We start from the raw sequence: 24,463 nt of genomic DNA on the forward strand, positions 1-24,463 counted from the left end.
AAGTTCCTGGTTATGGTGTGGAGACGATGGGCTCTTGGACAGCTCCATGGTTGGTATTCTAGCCAAGTAGTCTGGCTACAGCAGTGGGGCAAAGGAATTAGGGATGTTGACAGAAAGGCATTGATGTGATTGAATATTTCTGCCACTTCCCCATCAGCTCATACTATCTCTGGGAACCTTAACAAATTCTAACTGTTCAGCTTGACATTTCCCCACCCCAAAATTTGAGGTGATTTTAAAAACCAGAGGCTTCATTGAATTTTCTGCCCTTGACCATTTATAAACTGTCAAGGATCAGGTCATTTTCACACTGTTTTCACGGGGTTCCCATTGTTTACATTTCTCGGTGTTGACAAGTATACCCATTTATCTTTATCCTTTGTTTTTTATCTTTAAAATAGAATAAAAATCAGTTTCTTTAGGGCCCCTAACAGCAAACAGAATGCTTTATTCTCTTCAGTAATGGCACAATATTCATTTTGTGTTTTCTGGATGTTGGATCATGAAAAGAGAAACAGACTCTGATAGCAAATCATCCCGTTCTTCAGGTTTATTTATGTTGTTTCAATACACTGACAAAATACACCACATTTTGTTTGTCACTTTTTCTCTCCCAAGAGTGACTTTATCTTTAACCAGAGGATTCTCTTAAAGAACACGCACATGTGTGTGCACACACGAACACTCTCACACACACACACACTCTCTCTCTCTCACGAGGCAAGTACAAAAAACATTAACTCCACCAAAGTGCATGTGAATGAAAGTGCAAACAGGCTTCATTTTTGAACTCTGGGATCATTCTCTCTGCTTCATAAATTAAACAGAAAGCGTCTCACTGCCCTAGGCCGGGGCTGGGCAAGGGCTGGGAGAGGCTGCCGGGGCCAAAGGGTATGTGGTTCCTGCCGCGGGAGAGCAGGGCGGAGGGCACAGGGCAGCGGAGCCAACTCCCTCCCCTCACCCCTCACCGCGCGCCCCCAGGTCAAGGTGCAGTGATCTCATTTGGGGAAGGGATAGGGGTGAAGGGGCGGCGGGGTGGACAGAAGGCAGATTTCTTTCCCCCTTTTTTATGATCTGGTTTCTTTCCAGAGTTTGATGTTGGCGCAGACAGTGCTGAGGCCTCCAAGTTCGGAGGCTTGGGGGTCCTTTTCTCCACGGCCCTTGGTCCATCCTGTCTCTCCTGTAGACAAGCATTAGGATGGTGGTGGACAGACCCACATGGCACAGCCGTCCCAGCTGCGCTCCTTAGAAGCGGAGAGGCCCCACAGCACAGCTGTGTGTGCTTGCTGTCTTCTCCTCACACCAGAGTCAACGAGCATCTCTCCCCAGCTTCACAAGAAGCACACGAGGCCACGGAGCTGGTGGGTTTTACTGCCACCCAAGCAACCAAGAGAGAGAGGCTCAGCTCGCTCCTCCTTACTCCTGGCCAAGGGGGCCCCAAGCCTCTGTAAACCCAACCCCCAGCCCGAGGCAGGGCCCGGCCGAGCCCTCTCAGGAAGGCAGGGCCTCTGAGGACCGTCTGCAGCCCTGCGGCAGCTCAGCTGGGAGAGCTGAATGGCTGCCCTGGCCAAGCTGCCTCTGTGACAGAAGGTTCCCTCCTGGACTGGGGCAGGGACTCAACAGAGCTTTGGGTTTCCCAAAGATAAAGCTTCATATTTTAACAATAATAGCCCTTGACATTTTCCCAGCACCGAGCCTCACACCTGCACCCTGTCAAACACTTCCAAGGGTGCCCTACACGCACCCGCACAAACACATCACATGATGGACAGGAGGGGTCTGGGGAAGGCCCCCGGCTCCACAGGAGCTTGGCGGTGGCTCCGCACCTCCATGTGTGGGGCTGGCTCTTGCCGTGGCCTCTGCCCCCGCCCCTGTAGGCTGGGAGGCGGGTTTGGCCATGGCTCAGTGGAGGCTAGGCCCCCTCTTGGACAGAAAGGTCAAAGTCCCAGAGCGCTGGCAGGCACCTGGCTGGCAGTGCAAGACAGATGGAGAGTGGTAAGAGAGGCTTAAGGGGCATGGAGACTTCGAAGATAGAATTCACCTTCTTCCCAACTCCCAACTTCAAGGGGTGTTTGTAAGACTCCCCAGGAGCAAGACATTTAAGGGACAGGTTGAATGTGATGCCATGGGGTATATGTGCCAGGCAGAGTGCTACATCCCCACGGCAGGAGGCCTGGCAGGCATAGGGCCCTTACCCCCCGGGCAACACATTGGCTGAGACCCATGGCTGCAGAGAAGGATGCTATACCCAGCTTTGAAAGCCACCATGCCTGCCGGACTGCCCTGCTGGCCCAAGGCCCGAGGTTATATGATGTATCCTGGGGCTGGCCTCACCTACCTAGCCAGCCAGGGTGCCTCCTCTCCACACTTGACACAGAAGGGGTGTAAGGGGGACATCGTGGAACCTTAACCTCTGCTACAGAAGTTAAACAGGTTCTAACCACCCACTCTACTGGAAACAGGATGGGGCGTGGGACACTAAAATACCATGTGGTCCAGAACTGGGCGTGTTGAAGAAGGCATCCTGGCTCAGAATCCCCCACTTCCAGGCAAAAAAGAGAAAGGCAGCCAAAGCCTCCCAGTGGATCCTATGAAGACATATCTCTGGGGCTCACCCATCTAAGGGGTAAGAGCCAGCAGGGTCTGGCTGGGCTGTGCCCAGGAAACCAGGCAGCAGGATGTGGGCAGCAAAACCAGCAGACAGAAAGGGGGAAGGTGTCTTTTTGAATAAATACATTTTCGGCAGGGTCGCTTCCTGATAGGAGGAAAGGAAGCAAGAGCGTAGAGAGATGGCAAAGAGAAAAGGGCCTCAGATTGGAGGACTCCTGTTGTACCAGACTGTTCTTAACGGCTGAGAGAAAGACCCTTTGGTGATGAAACAAGTCGCTGGAGATGCGGGGCCGCCATGGGTGGGGCACCTTCAAACTTCTCCATCAGTGGCGCCCCCCCCCCCCGCCCCGCCCAGTCTCACCCTCACCGCTGTGCCCGGTGGCAGATGAGCTCTAGGACTCGGGGGCTAGGACTCCATCCTCCCCAGGGTTCCTCTGCTTCTGTGTACCTCGTACAAGGCAGCCCCGGAGAGAAGGACCACCCCTGATAAGGGACAGAGGGTGGCAGGGGCACGGATGGGATGTGAGGAGCTCAAGCCGGGAAGGAAGCAGCCGCTGCAGAGGGAGATATTTAAGAGACCGGCCCCGGGCCAGTCACTTTAAGGTGTCGTCGGCGTTTTTGAACATGAGAATGGCGTTATAGATCTTCAAGGCTGGGCCCAGCTTGACACTCATGATCTTCACAATGTCCGCCTGTGTCAGCAAAAGGAAGGCCTCGCCGTCAATCATCTGAGGAGTTGCGGGAGGGAGGTGGAAAGCGGAGAAGGTGGGGAGGGTCACGGGGAAGGAGGGGGTGTGCGTGGGGAGTGGAGAGGGAGAAAGAAAACAGGAGTAAAGGACAGATGGGGGGAGGGAAACGGGAGGGAGGGGGAGGGGAGGAGGAAGGAAAACAGGAAGAAGCAATGGGGAGAGAGAAGGAAAGAAAGATATCCACTGGTTTCCCCACGTCCACGCTCACGCACACACACACACACACACACACGCACATGCGCTCTAGCTCTCTCTCTTTCTGCTGGCTGGTCTGGATTTCAGTATGTGTTTACATAATGTCCTCTGAGTCCTCACTGACAGCGGCTTCAAAATACCTGCTGTTGCTGTCCCCACATAAGGGACAATCTTGGCACTGCGAATAGTAAATAAGCAGACACCGAGGGCATTCCCACGTGCTGCAGGCTGAGCGCTACCATGTTACCTGTGAGCTATTCTTGAGAAGGGAGGGGGGATGGGGAAGGAAGAGAGGAAGAGAGAAAAAGAGAGATTAAATCTGATTAAACCCACGTACCGCAAAAAAAAAAGAAACACAGGGGAGAGTGGGCCTAGTTAAACGACACCACAAGGAATCAGTGAGACAGATCTAGAAGTTCACATTCACCAAGACTGTTTCCAATGTTGCAAAAAAATAAAAAATAAAAAATAAATTAAAAAAAGGAGAGGAAACTATTCTAGAATAGAAGATATTTAAGAGACATAACAACCGAAACCAACTGTGTGGACCTTGCTTGGGTCCTGGCTCAAAAACACCAATTGCAAAAGATACTCTGGGCATGAGCAGGGAAATTTGAATACAGGCTGGGTATTAGGTGATATAAAGGAGCTACTGTCCACTTGTTCAGTGGGATAACAAGGTTGTGGCTATGTGGAGAAAGACTTTAGTTTTTAGACATGCGTGCTGAAGTACTCAGGGGTGAAATGTCAGGATGGCCATTATCTACTTAAAACTACCTCATCTGGGACTTCCCTGGTGGCGCAGCGGTTAAGAATTCACCTGCCAATGCAGGGGACATGGCTTCGAGCCCTGGCCCGGGAGGATCCCACATGCCGCGGAGCAACTAAGCCCACGAGCCACAACTACTGAAGCCCGTGAGCCTGGAGCCCGTGCTCCACAACAAGAGAAGCCACTGCGATGAGAAGCCCATGCACCGCAACGAAGAGCAGCCCCTGCTCGCTGCAACTAGAGAAAGCCCGCGTGCAGCACCAAAGACCCAATGCAGCCAAATAAATAAATAAATAAATAACCTTTCTTAAAAAAAACAAAACAAAACTGCTTCATCTAAAAATAGGTGAAGCAGGGCCTCCCTGGTGGCGCAGTGGTTGAGAGTCCGCCTGCCGATGCAGGGGATATGGGTTCGTGCCCCGGTCTGGGAGGATCCCATATGCCGCGGAGCGGCTGGGCCCGTGAGCCATGGCTGCTGAGCCTGTGCATCCGGAGCCTGTGCTCCACAACGGGAGAGGCCACAACAGTGAGAGGCCCGCGTACTGCAAAAAAAAAAAAAAAAAAAAATAAATAAATAAATAAATAAAAAATAGGTGAAGCAAATAATTGTTAATTCTCCGGGATAGGGAGATGGGTAGGGAAAGGGAGGGGAGAAGCCCATTGTGGAGGAGGGAAAGAGATGCAGAGAGCCAGGGCGGGAGATGGGGCTGGGGTGGGGTATGGTGAGCACAAGCGCCTTTTCTCTCAGCGGGTGGGCCTGGCTGGGCTGCGGAGCCTCTGGGCAGGAGGGCCATGTGGCTCCTGGTCCCACCATTTGGCTTGAAGAATCCCCTCCTCTGGGTACTGGGACCCCTTTTTTTTTTTTTTTTTTTTTTTTTTTTCTTTTTGCGGTATGCGGGCCTCTCACTGTTGTGGCCTCTCCCGTTGCGGAGCACAGGCTCCGGATGCGCAGGCCCAGCGGCCATGGCTCACGGGCCCAGCCGCTCCGCGGCATATGGGACCCTCCCAGACCGGGGCACGAACCCGTATCCCCTGCATCGGCAGGCGGACTCCCAACCACTGCGCCACCAGGGAGGCCCTGGGACCCCTTTTTTGAAAAGGTATCATCCCTCCTATGCTCCCTCCTTAAGAATCATGGCAAACAAAACACTTCTATGGTGTTTCTTATATGGCCAACACTGTTCTTAAACACTTTTCGTATATTAACTGATTTAATAATTCTCACAACACCCCTCTGAAGCAGTACCAGTATTAATTACCCCCATTTTACAGATGAGGAAACTGAGGCAGAAAGACTAAGGAATTTGCCCTCATCACATGATGCTGGGCCAGGCACACAGCAGACTTCAATAATTATTTGCCGAGTAAATTAAACAAATACATGAGAGCTACAATAAAGGTGACAAAGGGAGGACTGGGCAGACTTTTCTTAGGCCCATCAGTGCCAACCACCAGACTGAACAGACTACCCCTAAGACCATCTATCCGATATGCTCTGATTTCTCACTCATGAAGCATCCCTCTAATTAATGGTCTGTGTCCTGGCTGGAAAGAATCCTGACTCAGGTCCCTGAAAGCATCAGTTCAGCCAGAGAAAGCCCATTCCTTGGAGCATGGTCCTCCCTGGGGAAATGGATGACATGGACCAGATCCCGGAGAAGGTAATTCTCAGACCCTGCAAAGGTCCTCCTCTACCCTGAGACTCTATTTGATGCCGGCAGGCCACCAGCACACCTTCTCCGCTTTTGCCATTGCTTTTTTGTTTCACAGATCATGCTGAACTGAGATACACAGCAGATGTTCCTGGGAGAGATAGACCTTTTCCTAAAAAGGGGAGGATGCCCAAGGATCAAACTCTGGGGTGATTCCACAGCTGGCTAAACCACTGCACTCAAAGAGCATTGATTTGTGACCTGTTGTCACCTACAGGAAGATCTCTAATGGGTGTCACGTGCTTCTGCTCTGTCACATTATACACATGCAGTGAAGACTTGGTGGAAGACACAGAAAGCTTAGTTTTCAAATGTACAAGTTGGATGAGGCTGGAAAGCCCTATGAATATCAGAGATGACAGAATCAAGATTTAAAACAATGAGACGATGAAACCAATGAGAGAACATTTAATAGGGATAAATGTAAAGTTTTACATTAGACTGAAAAAAAAAACAACAAACCCAGTGGTACAAGTAACACACTGGAAAATTTGGTTAGACTACAATAGATAATCGACAGAAAAGGCACTTGGGGGACTTTGATGAACTCCAAACTGGTGTGATGTGGCTGTAATAAAGCTAGTGCAAACTTAAGTTTTGCCAACAAAAACTTAGGGTTCAAATCTGGAGAAGGAGAAAACATGCAAATGCCCACTAACAGAACTGTGGGATTTTCACAAAACAGAGCACGGCTCAGAAATAAAAAGGAGCTAATTACTGGTGTACACTATAACATGGATGAACCTCCAAAACATTACACTGAAAAGAGACAAACGCAAAAGAGTACGTGCTGTATGATTCCACTTATATGAAATTCAAGAACAGGTAAAACTAATTTATGGTGCTAGAAATTAGAACAGTGGTTGCCTGTGAGAGCTGACGAAAGGGGCCAGGAAAGAACTTTCTGGTATGATGGAAATGTTTTATATCTTGATTGACATATTGGGTTCAGGGTGTATACAGTTCACAAAACTTGTAGGATTGTACTTTTAAGATGTGTGCATTTCACTCCATGCATATTTTAACTCCATTAAGAAAACAAAACATCTAGGTGTCAGTTCATAGGTTGTAACAAAGGTCCCACTCTGGTGGGGATGCTGATAATGGGGGAGGCTGTGCATGTGTAGGGGGCAGGGGGTACGTGGGAACTCTCTGTACTTCCTCTCAATTTTCCTTGAACCTAAAACTGCTCTAAAAAAAAATAAAGTCTTTTTAGAAACAAAAGCATCAGACATACAGGGGAGCAGCAGCCCAGTGTGTTCTGTGTTGGTCAGACGGCATCTGAAACTTGGGGCATAGACACATTCTGATAAGATCATCAACCCAGAAGGCAAGCACCCAGAGTGGGGAGGAGTTTGGGAGCGCCACCACCCAAGGGTCGATGAAGAAACTGTCTGTGTTGGGCCTGGATAAAGAGATTCTTCCAGGGAAAGAGGAATATACTTCTTTCTCCTGGGCACCTGACCTGGAGGTGGCATCTATGGGGAGCTGGAACTATGCTCTCTTGGGTTAAGGGGTGTGTGTGTATTCTTTGGAAGGAAGAGCTAAACAAACTGAAAGGTCCCTTCCAATTTCAAACTCTACGAATTAGGAGAGTCATGATAAAGCCCTTTATTTGAGGACAACTACACGTTGAAAGCCAGAAACACCATGGATTGAGCTCTCCCTGTATCAGGCATGTGGCTACAGTGATGTGATTTGTATATTACTCTACAGCATTGGTATATAATAATATAGATGCTGATGATATAGTTACACTAGACATTCTGGTATAGTGATCCACTCATCATTTCCAGCACTCACATGGCCCTGCAAGACAGTCATCATTATACCCATTTTATCTCTATTTTTTTGGCCATGCTGCATGGCTTATGGGATCTCAGTTCTCCAATCAGGGATTGAGCCTGGGCCATGACAGTGAAAGCGTCCAATCCTAACCACTAGACCACCAGGGAACTCCCCATCTCTATCTCACGGATGAGAAGATGCAGACTCAGAAGAGCTCCAAGCAGCAGAAATGGGATTCAAATCCACCTGTCCACAAAACTAGTGGTCTTTCACCTACAGTTCACTGCTTCTCAACTTTGGTAAGCTTTTGGGTCTTAATTTTAAGTGTGTGTTAGGGTCCTTGCAGTAAATGGCAATAGCTGTGCCAGTCAAAATACACTTTAATTGACTGCCATCGAGGAAGTTAAGTTTGGAAAACAAAAGTTCGAGCGGAGAGCACAATTTTTGTTGTGAATGGAATCCTGTTTCCAGGATGGTTTCCTTCCTGAGGATGGTCTGAACAGAGGGTTTGGTTCCCAAGCTGGGCCATGGTGCATACCAGATTTTTCCCAGAGACGTGGGTCACTATGACTGGTCCCCCTAGGTGGGACGACAGAGGGCCCTCTCTAGCTGGGGGCAGTGCTGGGGAGGGCTCCTGCGTCCTGCTATCTCAACGATGGTGACCCTCCTCTGTCCCCACACTGCGCTTTGCACCTTACCTCATCTTTGAAGAGCCGTGCTTGGTCCTCACAACCTGTCAGGGTCTGAACAAAGCCGAAGACCTTGGAAACCAAAGAAGACGTGTTGCCAAGGGGACGGGGCTCGGGAGAGGAGGGAGGAGGCGGGCCTACCCGGCCTTGGTGCCTCCTGGGCTATGGCAGTGTTGCTTTTTCTTATCAGCCTAAGAGGATCTTGCATCTCTATGCTGCTGGGTGAGCGAGGTGAGGCCCCTTGCTCCCGAGGCCCAGGCCTGAGCCTGTCTCTCCTGCTCGACTAGCAGCATGCCCTCCTCCCTGTGCCCTAGGATGGGCCTATCAGAGAGTCCCTCAGTAACCCACCAAGGCCCCCACTGAGCAGCTGGGAGGGACTGTGGACCGCAGGAGGTTGAGTCAGGAGTGGTGTGGGCCTCTGCCCGACAGGGGCCTTTCCTGAGCCCTCCTGCCAGGGTGCGGTGAGGGCAAAGCAGAGGGGGAGGAAGAGGGAGGCGCCCTCACCTCATTGATGGTCCACTTGGCAACTGTCGAGGCCGAGATGCCCGCCACTCCTGGCAGGAGCTTGCAGTGCTGCTCCCAGCACGCTGACAGCGACCGGTCGGGGTGGGCCGACAGGGCCGACATGAAGAGGGACTGGTGCATGACGTCAGCGGTCAGTGCTGGAAGGCAGAGGCAGAAGCAGAGGCTGGCGGCCGAGGCCGAAGGCTCACCTGGTCCCCGAAGCCCGCTCATCCCCAGGCCACCTGAGAGGCTGGCTGGCAGAGTGGGCAGGACCATGGCCCCTTTCAGACAGCCCTGCAGAGCCAAGGCAGTGATCCAGATCTCCTGACTCCTCATCCAGTGCTCGCCCCTTGGGGTAAAGTGGGTTCCTCACATTACAGACTGTGTAGAATGACCCCACCCCCATCCTTCTGAGGCTGTATCACCCTGGGCCCTTCGAGGATGCTCTTCTCTCCTGGATCTGCTGCAGCATCCCAGAAACACCACTCTCTAGATACCATGTATCAAAACGGCCCCCAACATCCAAGCAACCTCAGCCTGGACACCAAAAGTCCATTCTGGGGGGCCTCCCTGGTGGCGCAGTGGTTAAGAGTCCGCCTGCCGATGCAGGGGATACGGGTTCGTGCCCCGGTCTGGGAGGATCCCATATGCCGCGGAGCGGCTGGGCCCGTGAGCCATGGCCGCTGGGCCTGCGCATCCGGAGCCTGTGCTCCGCAACGGGAGAGGCCACAACAGTGAGAGGCCCACATACCACAAAAAGAAAAAAAAAAAAAAAAAAAGTCCATTCTGGGGCTTTCCTGGTGGCGCAGTGGTTGGGAGTCCGCCTGCCGATGCAGGGGACACGGGTTCGTGCCCCGGTCTGGGAAGATCCCACATGCCGCGGAGCGGCTGGGCCCATGAGCCATGGCCGCTGAGCCTGCGTCTGGAGCCTGTGCTCCGCAACGGGAGAGGCCACAGCAGTGAGAGGCCCATGTACCGAAAAAAAAAAAAAAAGTCCATTCTGCTTGCCCTCCTTTTCCTAAGTCCTTTTGGGTCCCCATTCTTGCAGCCTCAGGGGGATCCTGTTTGAGAATCAGGATCAGCCTGCCCAGTCTGACACGCACCCCCTACCCGCTGCCTGTCTCGAGCTCCACTCCTCCCCACTACGTCCCCAGCCGGGTCTAGTTTATTCTCTGCGTACCAGACCCCGGTCTACTCAGGCACATCTGGGGTGACCCCTGACCCACTCGCCATGCTGCCTGTCCCTCTGCTTCCTGATCTGTACCTGGAACCCCTGGCTCCCGACTCCAGCCTCCAAGCGGCTCTTCGATTTGGTGAGTGACCCTGTTCTACCTGGCTTCCTCTTTGGCCAGGCTTGGTGGCTGTCTGCTTGGACTTCATCTACTTCTGGCCACTCTGGCAAACCTGGCCCCTACCCACCTTACCTGCCTTGGATGGGCCACATGGCCACTGTCCCATGGGGCTTGCCCTGCCTCTGCCCAGAATCCAAGACAGCCGGCTCTATCCTGTTCAGGTGGTAATTCTAGACTCCCGTGAACGCGGTACCCCACTGCCCTCCTCTTGCAGGCCCACCATGCTCATCACATTGTCCTTGCATCCCTCCTCTTCGCTTCAGCCTTTCACCCTGACTCCTTGCACCTCACAGTCATCCTCAGAGCCTCTGGGATCCCGTTTCCAGCCCCACTGACTGTTCTTCTGTAACTCGGCCCACCTGCTGCCTCTCTGCTCATCAGCCCAAACCCGTTTGGGGTGCACCCTGGATCTCCCGTGACAGCTACTGCCACCAGCGCTTCATCTACCTGCCCTCAGGTCTGGCCTCCTGTCCACCCAGGTGTCCCTCTTTGAAGCTCTGTGTCTGGTGCTCCATGTACGCTGGTGAGGAATCTGGGAGCTGTGCTGCTCCTTATCTTTCTTCCCCAGAGCACAGGACAGAAGCTTTTGCAGGCACCCGTGATATCTTATCTAACTGCAAAACATCTAGCTGCAGGTCAGAAACAGCTCCTCTTGTTCTCTTTTTTTTTTGGCTTAAAAGCAACAGAAATGTATTCCTCGTGGTACAGGCTGGAAGTCCCAGATCAAGGCGCCAACAGATTCGATATCTGGTGAAGGTCTGCTTCCTGACCCACAGGCTGCCATCTTCTCACTGTGTCTTCACATGGCAGAAGGGGCAAGGGGTCTCTTATAAGGGCACTAATCCCATTCTCAAGGGCTCCTTCCTCATGACCTAATCACCTCCCAAAGGCCCCACCCCAAATACTATGACACTGGGGATTAGGTTTCAACATATGAATTTGGGGGGGGATACAAACGTTCAGTCTATAGCACTATTATTATTGGAGGTTAATAACGGTGTGCTGAATAGGCACTGCGGAAAGACAGGGGGACCACAGTGGCAGGGGGGCAGTGGGGGTAATGCAGTATAATAGAAAACACAAACTGGACTCAGAATCAGGAAATGGGGTTAGTTCCTTACTAACTTGCTCTTTAGTCCCGGGCAGGTCATTTAACATGGGCCTCAGTTTCTCCATCTGTAAATAAACTGCTTGGGGAAGGAAATCACTGCGGTTTCCTCATTCTTTCCAACAGCTGACACTCATGGGGCGTGAATGGCCCTGTGAACAGAGTGAGCACAGCTGAGGCCTGTCCTCTCCAGGCAGTCTCCCCCAGGGAGCTGTTTCCCAGCAAACCCACAGGGAGGAGGTCTACCCACGGATGCGTGAGAAGTCTCCTCCGGAACGAAATCCAGAGTGACAAGTGTCCCCTCTGGGAGAGCCAGCTGGTGGAAACGGGAGAGGCCACAACAGTGAGAGGCCCGCGTACCGCAAAAAAAAAAAAAAAAAAGAGGGAGTCAGGCAAGACATCAGGACTAATAATTCCTGCAGTTTATCAAGCACTTCACATGGACCACCTCATTTAAGCCTCTCACCACCTTTTAAGATTGGCACTATTATTATTAGCATTTTACAGATGAGGAAGCTGAGGCTCAGAGAGGTGGCTTCACCTGCTCAAGATCTCACAGCATGTAAAAGGCAGTCTGCCTCGAGGTTGTGCTTTAAATCTCTGTGCTAATACTGCCTGGGTTACAGAGACTGTTCCTGAAGAACTGGAATAGTCTGGGTCCTGCCCAGAAATTGTGCATTGATCCAGGTGATTTCTCAAGGTCTCTTCTTGCCTTAAAGTGATGTGCATTCAGGGACTTCCCTGGCGGTCCAGTGGTTAGGACTCTGTGCTTCCACTGCAAGGGGTCCAGGTTCGATCCCTCGTCGAGGAACTAAGATCCCGTGTGCCCCCAGGCGTGGCCAAAAGAATTATCTATCTAACAAAAAAAATGATGCGCATTCAACTCAACTGAAACAAGATCCCCAGCATCACTGCTGTGTATCAGGACCTATGCCAGTGGCTGAAGATACAGATGAATTCATCATGCAGTGGAGGGCTCGGTCACCTTGTCCCTCCCCTTGGAGCCGTGGGCTGAGCTGTGTCCCATGCCCCTTAAAATTGATATGTTAAAGCTCTAATCTCCAGTACCTCAGAATGCGACTGTATTTGGAGAAAGGGCCTTTAAAGAGGTGATTAAGTTAAAATGAGGCTGATAAGGTGGACCCTAATCCAATCTGTCTGGTATCCTTATAAGAAAAGGAATTTTGGAGACATGGAGAGACCCTGGGGGCACACAGGCATAGAGCAAAGACCATGTGGGACACAAGCAGGAAGGTGGCTGTCTGTACGCCAAGGAGAGAGGCCTCAGAAGAAACCAAACTTGTTGATCCTTTGAGCTTGGACCTCCAGCCTCCAGAAGTGTGAGAAAGTACACTTCTGTTGAAGCCACCCAGTCTGTGGTACTTGGCTGTTGCCGCCAAGCTAAGACAAAGGAGGTGGAAAAGCGAACTGACGTGTAGGTCAGATAATTTACATCTGTTGTACCAGCAGCGATAGCAGGAGAAGTGAGACCCGAGTTTGAAGCCCAGCTCAGCCCCTTATGAGGCGAATGACCTTGGGCAAATGACCTCACTCTACCAACCTCTCACTCCTCTTCTCTCAGCAGAGAATGACATCTATGTTACAGACCACTTGTGAGAGTCAGCAACGGTATAGGTAAAGCATCTGAAACGGTGCAGGGCCCATAGTAGGTGCTCAATAAACAGCAAAGTAGCCATTATTATTTCAGGTAATTGACACCGGAAAGGCAGATACTATTCATGTTTTCAAATGAGGAAACTGAAGCGCAGAGATGTTAACTAAGTTGCTCAAGGCCACACAGCTAGAAAGTGACAGCCATAGCCTCCCTCCCTGGAAGCCTAGATTGAGAAAAGCAGAGCTGGAGGCATCATCCCACCTCACAGTGAACCAGAAGTCCAGAGAGGCTCTGTGTCTTTCCTGGAAAATCACAGCAAAACCAGGGATGAAAAGGGGCTGGAATCTGAGGTCGCTCAAGGCCCTACCCTGTGGTCTTGCCACTGCTCTGTATCCCCAAGTATCTCGAATGCAGAGGTGGCCTGCCTGCCAGCTTCTCCGGCCCTGGGCACCCCTGGTGACTCCTCCCACCAATTACTAAGTACTCATTGTGAACGCGGCGGAGGACACAGGAATAAATGACCCAGGACTCACTCGGGAAATCTTCCTGTGGGAGCTTCTGATACTTTGGAGGGCGTCCGATCCTGGAGAGAGAGGGACCAGGTCCGTGGCAGGGAATCAGGGCCTGCCCTGGCCCAGGAGGACTCGAGGCCCTGCACCCTTGCCCTCCGCACCGGCTGTGATGGCGAGGCTTCTTCCTTAGGGAGAAGCCCGAGAGGTTCCTCTTACGGGCCAAGGCCTCCGTGTCGGACAGCTCTGCCTTCAGCCGGCTCTGGTTCCTCTCGGCCAGTGGGCAGCCCGAGAGGCAGTGGTGGGCTGTGAACTTGCCTGTGACGTGGCCAGAGCCATCACAACCAGGAGTGGGGCACTTTCTGGAGAAGAAGAAGGCTTAAGATGGGCTGAATCTGATTGTTCCCACTTAGCTCTTCCCAACCCTGGCCCCAGTAGGAGAGCGGCTGGGTGGGCCCTGGTCGGCCACCCGTAGTGGGTATAAAACAGACCCTCTCTGAGCAACAATGCCCGAGGGTCTCTTAGCAGGAGCCCTTCGCTCACCGGTGGTGAAAGCTGTACTTGGAGGTCCTGGTCTGTGGCAGGCTTCGACAGCTGAGAGGGGGACAGTCCCCAGGGGAGGCAGACCTGGGCTCTCTGGGTCCTGGAGGGGCAGGAAGAAAAGGGTCAGCACAGGGCCCTGGCGGTGGGGGCGGGGCTGGGAGAGGAGTCATGCAGGGCAGGGAAGGTCAGCACTAGGAACCAGTTCCCCAGGTACAAGGGGCCCTGAACCAGGCTGGGACACCACTTCCTGGATGGATATGGATGTCAGCCCCTCTTGGGGGAATGAGGGCTTGTCTCTCATATACTTTGTGGAAACCTGCAGGCCATACTCTCTGAAAGGAGGAGAACCCTTGGGGAGATCAACTCAGAGCCGGGGTGGGCACAGCTGCCCCCGGAAGCCACATCAGGCAGATTTTCATGGTACTCTTGTTTCTCAGTTTTACCCGCAAGACTTTGGTGACGTTTTTTAGGCTCTGCCCACGTGCAGAGAACAATCAAGAAGAATCAACACCACATGTGAAACAGATGTGGGTGACCTCTAACCCCTGCCTGCTGAGGGGACCAGGATTTGATTTAGGGAGCCACACTGCCTTAGCAAACACAGCCCATGCTCTGTGTGGCTCTGCTACTCGCTGAGAGAACTCCCCAGGGGTACACCTACCTCCTAAGCATATGCTCCCAAGTGAGCTTGGCCCTCCACACCTCCAGGCTCCAAACCCAGCAAAGTGGGGAGGCCAGAAGCACTGCTATGTGTAGCAGAGACCCCCGGGGTAGGGAGGATGAGGGACCCCAGAGCTCACTGTGGGCATGCTATAGAAGGGAGAGGGGTGCCAGAGCTCGGGGGCAGGGCCGGACATCAGGAGGAGAGGGTCAGAGGGCCCTAGGGGTACACACGGAGAGGAGGCTGCAGGGGATGCCCTGTCTTGGAGCACCAGCCCGCGGGGTGGATGTCAGGGTGATCGGCATCGATCCAGAAGTCATAGGTGTGACTCCAGCCATCAAAGTGGAGCTGGGGAGGAAAGGCCCTTGGAGGTCAGGTGTTCCTTGTGGAGCCCAGCTCAGCTGGGAGGTCCTCCAGGCTCTAGGAGGCTCTCCCCATCCCTGGGGCCTGTCAGAAGCAAGATCCTGGATTGGAAGAACCAAGGGGCCAACCCCACAGGAATCTGTCTTGGCCACCACACTTGCCAAGCGTTTCACCCTTTAAGTTAGTGGCATCTCCCATCAATCCTTGGATAGGACAAGGATTATTAGGCCCATTTTATAGGCTCAGAGAGGGGATGTGACTTGTCCAGACTCACAAAAGTAAGTCACAGATGAGGCCAGACTGAGACCCAAGATCTTCGGCCTCAAGTTTAGAGCTCCCTTCCCTGCAACGCACAGCCTCCCTCAAGTCTGGCTCATGCCATGTCCTTGACCTCAACTCAGCCTACAGAAGTCCTGCCCAACTGGCCTGTCCACTCTCCCAGCCCGAGGCACCCAGAGCCACCTTTATCCGATGGTCCTCCACATCCTCCACGCTGGCCACACGAATTAGGGCTGGGTTCCTGCGGTCCACGGCCTCCAGTTTCATGTTGACTAGGAAGCTGTGCGGGGGTCGCTGCAGGGGGACAGCGGCCTTCAGGCCAAGGCCCATCTCAGCAGAGCTGAATCCCCAAGAGGGGAGCCCAGGTGCTGTGCCTGGGGAAACCACAGCCAAAGGGGGAGGCCAGGGCCCCATCCTGGCTGGCCGAGGGCTCCTCGCCTTCCCGAGCTCAGCTCAGGGCGGGGAGAGATGACTCACCACCTTGAAGGCCCAGGCGGGCACAGCAGAGGCCCCAGTTTCTTCCAGATATTTCTCCCAACAGAAGCTGTCAGGGTCTGGGTAGTCTGGAGGAGAGGATGAGCACAATGTCCAGGCACCCAGGTGTACTGGGGGAGCTCTCCCCTCCAAGCAGGACCAGGGGCATGGAAAGGACAAAGGCCCGTGGAGAGAAGTCCCCTGGCATCACCACAGCCTGCTCCTTGCAGGGGGCTCCTGAGGCAGAGGGGTGCCAGGCAGAAGCAAGCACACCACCTCACAGTTCACAGGGCTTTCTGGGAACCCTGGCCCCTAGCCCCCTCCTCGGCTGTTGCTCGAGCCCTGGTCCCATCTGAACCCCTACTGCATGTGGGCCAGCGTAACACCCCGACAGGGAAGGATACACTTTCTTTGCTCTGGACTCCTGCTCCCTTGCTGAGGGGGGTGGTCAACTAACTTCCTTCCCTTCAACCTTAACAGAGTCAGGGTTTGACAGGCCTCTCCTAAGATCAGAGGGTTCTCAACTCCCAGGCAAAGAAGCTAAGGCTCCAGGCCACATCTGTCCCCTCACCCTGCCCCCTAAAGACCGAGCTAATGAGATACTGGTAAGGGACCAGGGAGAGGGGGGCTTGGCTCAGGCTGCAGGGTCACCTTGTGGAGGGGTGAGGGGCTTTCCTTGCTTCTGGCACCAGCCCACCGGGTGGATGTACGGGCTGCTGGGATCACACCTGAAATGCAAGCATTATTCACTGTCCCAAGAATCAATCTTGTGAAAATGACTCTACTACCCAAAGCAATCTACAGATTCAATGCAATCCTTATCAAATTACCAGTGGCATTTTTTACAGAACTAGAACAAAAAGTTTTAAAATTTGTATGGAGACACAAATGACCCCGAATAGCCAAAGCAGTCTTGAGGGAAAAAAAATGGAGCTGGAGGAATCAGACTCCCTGACTTCAGACTATACTACAAAGCTACAGTAATCAAGACAATATGGTACTGGCACTAAAACAGAAATATAGATCGATGGAACAGGATAGAAAGCCCAGAGATAAACCCACGCACCTATGGTCAACTAATCTATGACAAAGGAGGCAAGGATACACAGCGGAGAAAAGACAGTCTCTTCAAGAAGTGGTGCTGGGAAAACTGGACAGCTACATGTAAAAGAATGAAATTAGAACACTCCCTAACATCATACACAAAAATAAACTCAAAATGGATTAGAGACCTAAATGTAAGAACGGACACTATAAAACTCTTAGAGGAAAACATAGGAAGAACACTCTTTGACATAAATCACAGCAAGATCTTTTTTGATCCACCTCCTAGAGTAATGGAAATAAAAACAAAAATAAACAAATGGGACCTAATGAAACTTAAAAATTTTTGCAAAGCAAAGGAAACTACAAACAAGATAAAAAGACAACCCTCAGAATGGGAGAAAATATTTGCAAACGACTCAATGGACAAAGGATTTATCTCCAAAATATATAAACAGCTCATGCAGCTCAATATTAAAAAAACAAACAACCCAATCCAAAAACGGGCAGAAGACCTAAACAGACATTTCTCCAAAGAAGACATACAGATGGCCAAGAAGCACATGAAAAGCTGCTCAGCATCATAATTATTAGAGAAATGAACATCACAGCTACAACGAGGTATCACCTCACACCAGTTAGAATGGGCATCATCAGAAAATCTACAAACAACAAATGCTGGAGAGGGTGTGGAGAAAAGGGAACCCTCTTGCACTGTTGGTGGGAATGTAAATTAATACAGCCACTATGGAGAACAGTATGGAGGGTCCTTAAAAAACTAAAAATAGAATTACCATATGATCCAGCAATCCCACTACTGGGCATATACCCAGAGAAAACCATAATTCAAAAAGACACATGCACTCCAATGTTCATTGCAGCACTATTTACAATAGCCAGGTCATGAAAGCAACCTAAATGTCCACCGACAGACGAAGGGATAAAGATGATGTGGCACATATATACAATGGAATATTACTCAGCCATAAAAAGGAGCAAAATTGGGTCATCTGTAGAGACGTGGATGGATCTAGAGACTGTCATACAGAGTGAAGTAAATCAGAAAGAGAAAAACAAATATCGTATATTCACGCATATCTGTGGAACCTAGAAAAATGGTACAGATGAACCGGTTTGCAGGGCAGAAATAGAGACACAGATGTAGAGAACAAACGTATGGACACCAAGGGGGAAAGTGGCGGGGGTGGTGGTGGTGGGATGAACTGGGAGATTGGGATTGACATGTATACACTAATATGTATAAAATGGATGATTAATAAGAACCTGCTGTATAAAAAAATAAATAAAATTAAATTAAAAAAAAAAGAATTATTCACTGTCCCAGATGAAACTTTGAGGTCCTAAGTCTGCTGTCCTATGAGATCATGGCGACAGGGCACACCCTCATGTTACTTCTGAATGAGTGTGAGACAGATGAGGTGAGAGAGTCAGAAAATTCCAACAGTAACTAAAAACTCTAACAGAACCTTAATATCTCAGGGACAATCATGGGTCACAGGGGTTTTCTCATCTTAACCTTGGTACTTGTACATGAAATATTTAATTGCCATCATATTAATAAATGATGTAGATCAAATCCACAGGGCAGTCAATTGTCCCCCGAGCAGTATGTCAGGGCTGGGCTGGGTCTGCGTGAAGCCTCCCGCCCCCGCCATCCCCTCCCCCTCCCCGTCCCCACCCCCCAGGGCCAAGACTGGGTCCTCCAACTACCAGTAGTCGTAAGTGTCATCCCAGTTGTCAAAGTGCACCAGGAAGCGGCTGTCCACCACGTCGGTCACACTGGCCACACAGATGAGGGATGGGTTCATGCGGTCCACGGCCTCCAGCTTCATGCCCACCTGGAAGCCCAGGGGTGGGGGACTCTGGGGGCAAGAAGAGGGGCTGCCACGGCCAGGTCCAGGCTGGCGTGTGCTGGCCCAGGACCCACTGGCAAAGGAAGAGGAGTAGGTTCCCTGAGGGTCGTGCCTGGCGGGTGGGCAGGGAGGAGGGCGGGAGAAAGAGGCTGAGAAAGAGGGTCCCTCCGGGGTAGAATCATAAACCCCAGCCCTGAGCCACTCAGGGATTTCTGGCCTCCAAGGGACTCTCAGAGGAAGTCTCACTGTGGCAGAAGATGACTGACTAACATGAGGCTACACACTCACCCAAAGAGTCTGCCAGGCTGAGCACAAGCCTCCCCTCCCCAGACAAGCCTGGCCCAGGTTGGGCTGAGGCAGGTGGGTCCACAGTGGGGTGGCCAAGAAAGAGGAGTTGACATGTGAGGCAGGGAGCGGGGAGGGAGGGCAGGGAGGCACCTGCCACGTGTCGGGCATGAACTCCAAAAACCATCACCTCCCTCAATCTTTACCACAGCCCTAGGGAGATGGGTATTATCACCCCCATTTTATAAATCAAGTGACTTGCCCAGGACCACAAAGCCGGTCAATGGTGGGGACAGGACTTAAACAGTTTGATTTAAAAATCTGCATCCCCCGTCACAATAGCTGGTAGAAGCCCACTGGTCACATGGGAACCTCTAAGTATGATCTCTGGGGCTGGACTGGGGCTGGGGGTACCTGCCCATTCCTGGACAGCATGGTACAGCCCCTGGCCCACGGGGACCCTGGGCTTTCCATATGGTAACAGTTGTACTGGGAGTTCCCTATATATCTCTCAAACCTTTTGCTTGGGATTAGGAGATATTTTAGCTGCCGGATAAAGTTGCTGGCTGCCTTGAACAGAGAGGAAGACAAAGGGGTGAGTGTTGGAACCAAATGGGAAAGCCTCAGTGTTGGTCAAAAGGAAGGAAAAAGCCACTCCCAGAATAGAGGCTTGGACCTGACACCAAGAACTTCAGAGAAACCCAAGCCAAAAAGAAGAATGACACCTCAGTGCCCAGGCTCGGAGGGGGATGTGCGGAGGAGAGGATTTCAGCTGTAGGGAGGAGGGAGGAAACTGAGGGAACCCCGTAATCAGCTTCCTCCTCTGGCCCTGGGCCTGCCCAGTGGGCCCCTCCCATCTGGTGAGGTCCAGAGCCCAGCTGGGGGCACCAGTAGATGAGTGCTTGTCTGCTGAGTCAGAGAGCCTGGCCGGCTGCAGTGACTATCCTGGGAGGCACATGTCCGCTCGCTCAGGGGCACTCACGTGGCTCTGGTTCACAAACAGGTGCTTGGGGGCAGCCTGGGTTCTTGTGCTGCGCAGGTAATGGCTCCAGCTGAACTCCTCCTCCTTGTAACCTAGGCCCCTCGGGGGGAAGAACAGAGCGCCGTGCAGACAGAGGCTGGGCCATGGCGTGCGCACCCCACACTGAAGCAGCAGAATCAGGCAGGCCTGAGGGCCCCACAAGCCTCGAGAACCTGCCCAGGGAACCCCTGCCGAAGCAGGACACAACCTGGGTGGACGTCTGCTCAAAGGGCAAGGGCAAAGCAGAAGCCCTGGGGCCGAGGCATAGCAGGATGAGATGCAGAGAGGCTGGCTGTGCAATGGGAACAGGGAAGGAGGTACCACCAGGAAGGGGTGGGGGCAGGTCTGGGAGGCTCACTGCCTCACTGGGACCAACCCAGCTAGGCCTTACCTTTGGGGGGTTGCAGCTTGTGCCCCGTCTTCTCAAACCAGCCAGCGGGATGAATGTCAGGGGAACTGGCGTTGATCCAGAAGTCGTGGCACTCCGAATACCCATCGAAGTGCAGACGTAGGCGATAGCCACATACCTGGCCCCGTGAGCGGGAGGGAGGGAAGCAGTTGCTGCACTCCCCTTCCCTCACCTCTCCTGGCCCAGCCTGGCGTCTCAGGGGCTCTGGTGCTAGCAGGTTCCCCACTCCACCCCTCCTCACCCCCAGGTTTCCCTGCATCCTGCACTTTGCCCCACACCCTCCCATCCTGCAATGAGGATGGTTCACATACTCATGAGCCCTGAGCTCTGGGCACAAGACAGGTAGATTCTAAGGCACTCTCTGGCCCCTTTGAACCCTGGAGAGAATCCCAAGGGCAGTGACCAAGGCTCAGGCCTGCTCAGGGCCCCCGGGGACCTTTCCTTCTGCTACCTTCTCTCACTGCTCAGACCTCAGCAAGCTGATGGCGGCTCCTTGAGCATGGCGCCCTTGAACGTGGCATTCCACGCCCCAGTGCTTCTGCTCGCTTTGCCTCTTGTGCCTGGAACATCCTATCCATTCACAACTCATCTCTCAAGACTCAGCAGTGGAGGCCCTTCCTCTCTGAAGCCGCTCCTGTCCCCTCAGTGCCCCCCTGCTCACATCTGTCATCACCCCTGTGGGCTGTGGCTGTTTATCTGGCTGATTCCCACACAACTGTGAGCTCCTAAAAGGACAAGGGCCTTGTTGGACTCATGCCACCATCCCCGCCCTCAGGAGCGCACCTCCTCAGTAATTTCACCACCCCGACCCTTCGTCTGCTTTTTGTTCGATTTTTAGCTTTCTGCGCATTCCCCTCTCCTTTCTGAGGGCAGTGCAGTGCCCCCTTCATCTGAGCCCGGGCCCTCCATGCCCCTGGCTGGCTCCTTCAAGCCATCCTGAGAGGCATCACCAGGATGGAGGTGCCAGCCTCAGCTCACCTCAGCCACGGTGAGGATGAAGTACATGCTTGGGTGCTGAGGGTCAATGCCTTCCAACTTCATGCCCGGTTTGAAGCCATTCTTGTTATGAGTGACCACCTGGTACTGTCAACGCACAGATGGGAGAGGGCTCAGCTTTCCTCCAGCCTTACCCTTGCTTAGTGCGCTTGGGGCAAAGGAACTGCCTTTGGGCTCCACCTGCCCTGTACTACCAAAGGGGTAACTTATTTGGGGCTCTTTAGTGCAGGGATCCAAAGCAGGACAGACTAGCTCCTAGGTCCCTCGAAAAATGGATTTCAGGGCTTCCCTGGTGGCGCAGTGGTTGAGAGTCCGCCTGCTGATGCAGGGGACACGGGTTCGTGCCCCGGTCTGGGAGGATCCTACATGCCGCAGAGTGGCTGGGCCCGTGAGCCATGGCCGCTGAGCCTGCGCGTCCGGAGCCTGTGCTCCGCAACGGGAGAGGCCCGCGTACCGCAAAAAAAAAAAAAAAAAAGGATCTCAGGACTCTCTCTTACCCAAGTCATGGAAAGATCAGAACTGATTAGAAAGCACCAGAACTCAAAAGTCTGCAGGCCCAGTGATGGGTGAGCCTGGGTCCCAATCCCCTATTTCTTCCCACCGAGGAAGCCCCTTACAGTGAGCCCTTTTCTACTCTGGGCCCCTAACGAGTCTTTCCACCTTCCATTCTGCAAGTTCTTTGAGGGATGTCAGACACAGAAGACACCAGAAGGCCTGAGTTTGGTGGTGAGTCCCTGGACTGGGAAGACAAGCTCTTCCTAGGGGGAAAGTACATGACTCACGTCCTGGAAGAGGCTGACGGGGGCAGTGACGGCCTTCTGTTCCTCAAGGTAGGATTCCCACGACCAGCCTTCCTTCTTCTCCCCTGAGGCTGTGGGCAGGAGACAGACAGGCTGACCCCTGGGCTGCTCCTCAAATACTATCTTCCAACCCAACTCTACCTTAACCTCCAAAACAAACTTTTGTCTGTGATTACGTGCTGCCCTCGGGAACCACTCAGCCATGAGGCGCTGCACACAGCGGGCTGTACCAAATTCTGTCCGCCCCGTCCCACCCCAGTCCACTGTCAGCAAAAGCACTTCGGATTAGGGAGCGACTAACAGAGGTTAGAGTCTCAACCACAGAGGGACGAAGCTGCGTGACAAATCTTGAGCCAGAGGACTTAATCACAGCGACACCTAAGCTCACTGGGAAAGAAGAGGAAAAAGGGAGATGGGAGGAAAACATGCAATGAGGAAGAAACAGAAGAGACCACACAGAAAGAAGAAACCCCCTGTTCCCAATTCTTCTTCCTCTGAGCACTGATAGGCTCACACAGAGACAAAATGGATGTATGTGTGCTTGGCGTGCCCACAGAGTAGAGACTGATTCCACACACACACCCCAGACATACACACAGAGTGCACACAAACACACACTCACACACACGTACTTTGGTCAGAGCCTACAGCCCTCGGAGTCTCCAGGTCCTGGGGAGGGGGAGCTGAATCCCCCCTGTGGGACCTTCAATTTAGCCTGAGATGGAGTCCTGGCCTCCAACACAGAGGCGAAACATCCTTTAAAGATGGGAAAAGCTGGCAACATGTAAGGTAAGCTCCCAATGTCAGCCTGAAAAAATTTGCCACAATCAATTCATATCGCTTGGGTGAATAGCTCCAGCTTCTTCTAGAAACTTCCGTGCCTCAATTTTGTCATCTGTCACATGCAGATCACTTTGTCTACCAGAGAGGGTCATCAGGAAGAGCAAGTGAGATGCTGTGCGTAAAAGATCCTTATGAAATACTGGATCCTTCCTAGGTCTCCACGAGGTCTGTCTGATCTGGATTCTCGCTCTGCCTAGCTCTGGCTCGCTTGGCTATTGCTCTGGGTCATTCTGGTGTGGAGTGGTTTGTCACTCAGGAAGAAGCTTTTTTTTTTCTTTTTTTTGCGGTACGCAGGCCTCTCACTGTTGTGGCCTCTCCCGTTGCGGAGCACAGGCTCCGGACGCACAGGCTCAGCGGCCATGGCTCACAGGCCCAGCCGTTCCGCGGCATGTAGGATCCTCCCGGACTGGGGCACAAACCTGTGTCCCCTGCATCGGCAGGTGGACTCTCAGCCACTGCGCCACCAGGGAAGCCCTAGCACAGGGTTTTTACACAGAATAGATGCTCACCAAATGTTTGTTAAATGAATGACTAGAAGGATGGTTGGATGCATAGGTGGATGCATGGACAAGTGGATTGAATTCACCCACCTACCCTGCAGAGCCTTCCTCGATTACATGAGGAGGTGTTTCTTCTTTGAAGGTCCTTTGTATCTACATACCACTATTACAAAATAGCTCTCTCTGCAGCTAGACTGTGAGCTCTTTAAGGGCTGGTATTGTGTTTTGCTTACTCTGAACTCTTAGTACCTAGCCCAGTGCCTGATACATAGTAGGCACTTAGTGTTTGTTAAACAAAAGCACAATAATGGAAATACTACATATCAAAAACTATGTGGGGATGTAATGTACAGCATAGTGACTATAGTTAATAACACTGTATTGTAGGGACTTCCACGGTGGTCCAGTGGTAAAGAACCTGCCTTCCAATGCAGGGGGCCTGGGTTTGATCCCTGGTCAGGGAATTAAGATCCCACATGCCACGGGGCAACTAAGCCTGCCCGCCCCAACAAGAGACCCCGTGTACCACAAACTACAGAGCCCACACACCCTGGAGCCCGCGCGCCATGACTAGAAAGAGAAAACCCGCAAGCCACAACTAGAGAGAAGCCCCGTGCCTCAATGAAGAGCCTGCGCCACCGTGAAAGATCCCAGATGCCTCAATTAAGACCCAACGCAGCCAAAAAAACAAAGAAAAAAAATCAAAACACTGTACTGTGTATTTGAAAGTTGCTAAGAGAGTAGATCTCAAAAGCTCTCATTACAAGAAAA

At 52.3% G+C, this 24,463-nt stretch overlaps 1 protein-coding gene across 10 annotated transcripts in view; it reads right to left on the minus strand.

The window, feature by feature from the left end:
• Window positions 1–542: 542 nt before the first annotated feature.
• The window catches only part of L3MBTL1 (L3MBTL histone methyl-lysine binding protein 1), a 39,484-nt gene continuing 15,563 nt past the window's right edge, over window positions 543–24,463 (minus strand). For 2 of the 10 annotated variants that reach the window (XM_060077891.1, XM_060077892.1), the window contains exons 8-21: window positions 22,332–22,420; window positions 21,532–21,636; window positions 20,536–20,671; window positions 20,106–20,197; window positions 18,696–18,847; window positions 16,572–16,648; window positions 15,924–16,009; window positions 15,630–15,740; window positions 15,038–15,152; window positions 14,144–14,243; window positions 13,625–13,962; window positions 9,017–9,174; window positions 8,522–8,584; window positions 1,126–3,338 (exon numbers count right to left, since the gene is read on the minus strand). In XM_060077891.1, the coding sequence (XP_059933874.1) occupies window positions 3,204–3,338; window positions 8,522–8,584; window positions 9,017–9,174; window positions 13,625–13,962; window positions 14,144–14,243; window positions 15,038–15,152; window positions 15,630–15,740; window positions 15,924–16,009; window positions 16,572–16,648; window positions 18,696–18,847; window positions 20,106–20,197; window positions 20,536–20,671; window positions 21,532–21,636; window positions 22,332–22,420 (1,757 nt within the window). In that variant the 3' untranslated portion in view covers window positions 1,126–3,203. Of the gene's footprint in view, window positions 3,339–6,533; window positions 7,845–8,226; window positions 8,403–8,521; window positions 8,585–9,016; window positions 9,175–13,624; window positions 13,963–14,143; window positions 14,244–15,037; window positions 15,153–15,629; window positions 15,741–15,923; window positions 16,010–16,571; window positions 16,649–18,695; window positions 18,848–20,105; window positions 20,333–20,535; window positions 20,672–21,531; window positions 21,637–22,331; window positions 22,421–24,463 lie in introns of those variants that run through there. The other 8 variants (XM_060077893.1, XM_060077898.1, XM_060077895.1 and 5 more) reach the window with 8 other exon arrangements.

This window comes from Mesoplodon densirostris, chromosome 16 (assembly GCF_025265405.1).
Source record: "Mesoplodon densirostris isolate mMesDen1 chromosome 16, mMesDen1 primary haplotype, whole genome shotgun sequence".
In the NCBI taxonomy this organism is placed as follows: Eukaryota; Metazoa; Chordata; class Mammalia; order Artiodactyla; family Ziphiidae; genus Mesoplodon; species Mesoplodon densirostris.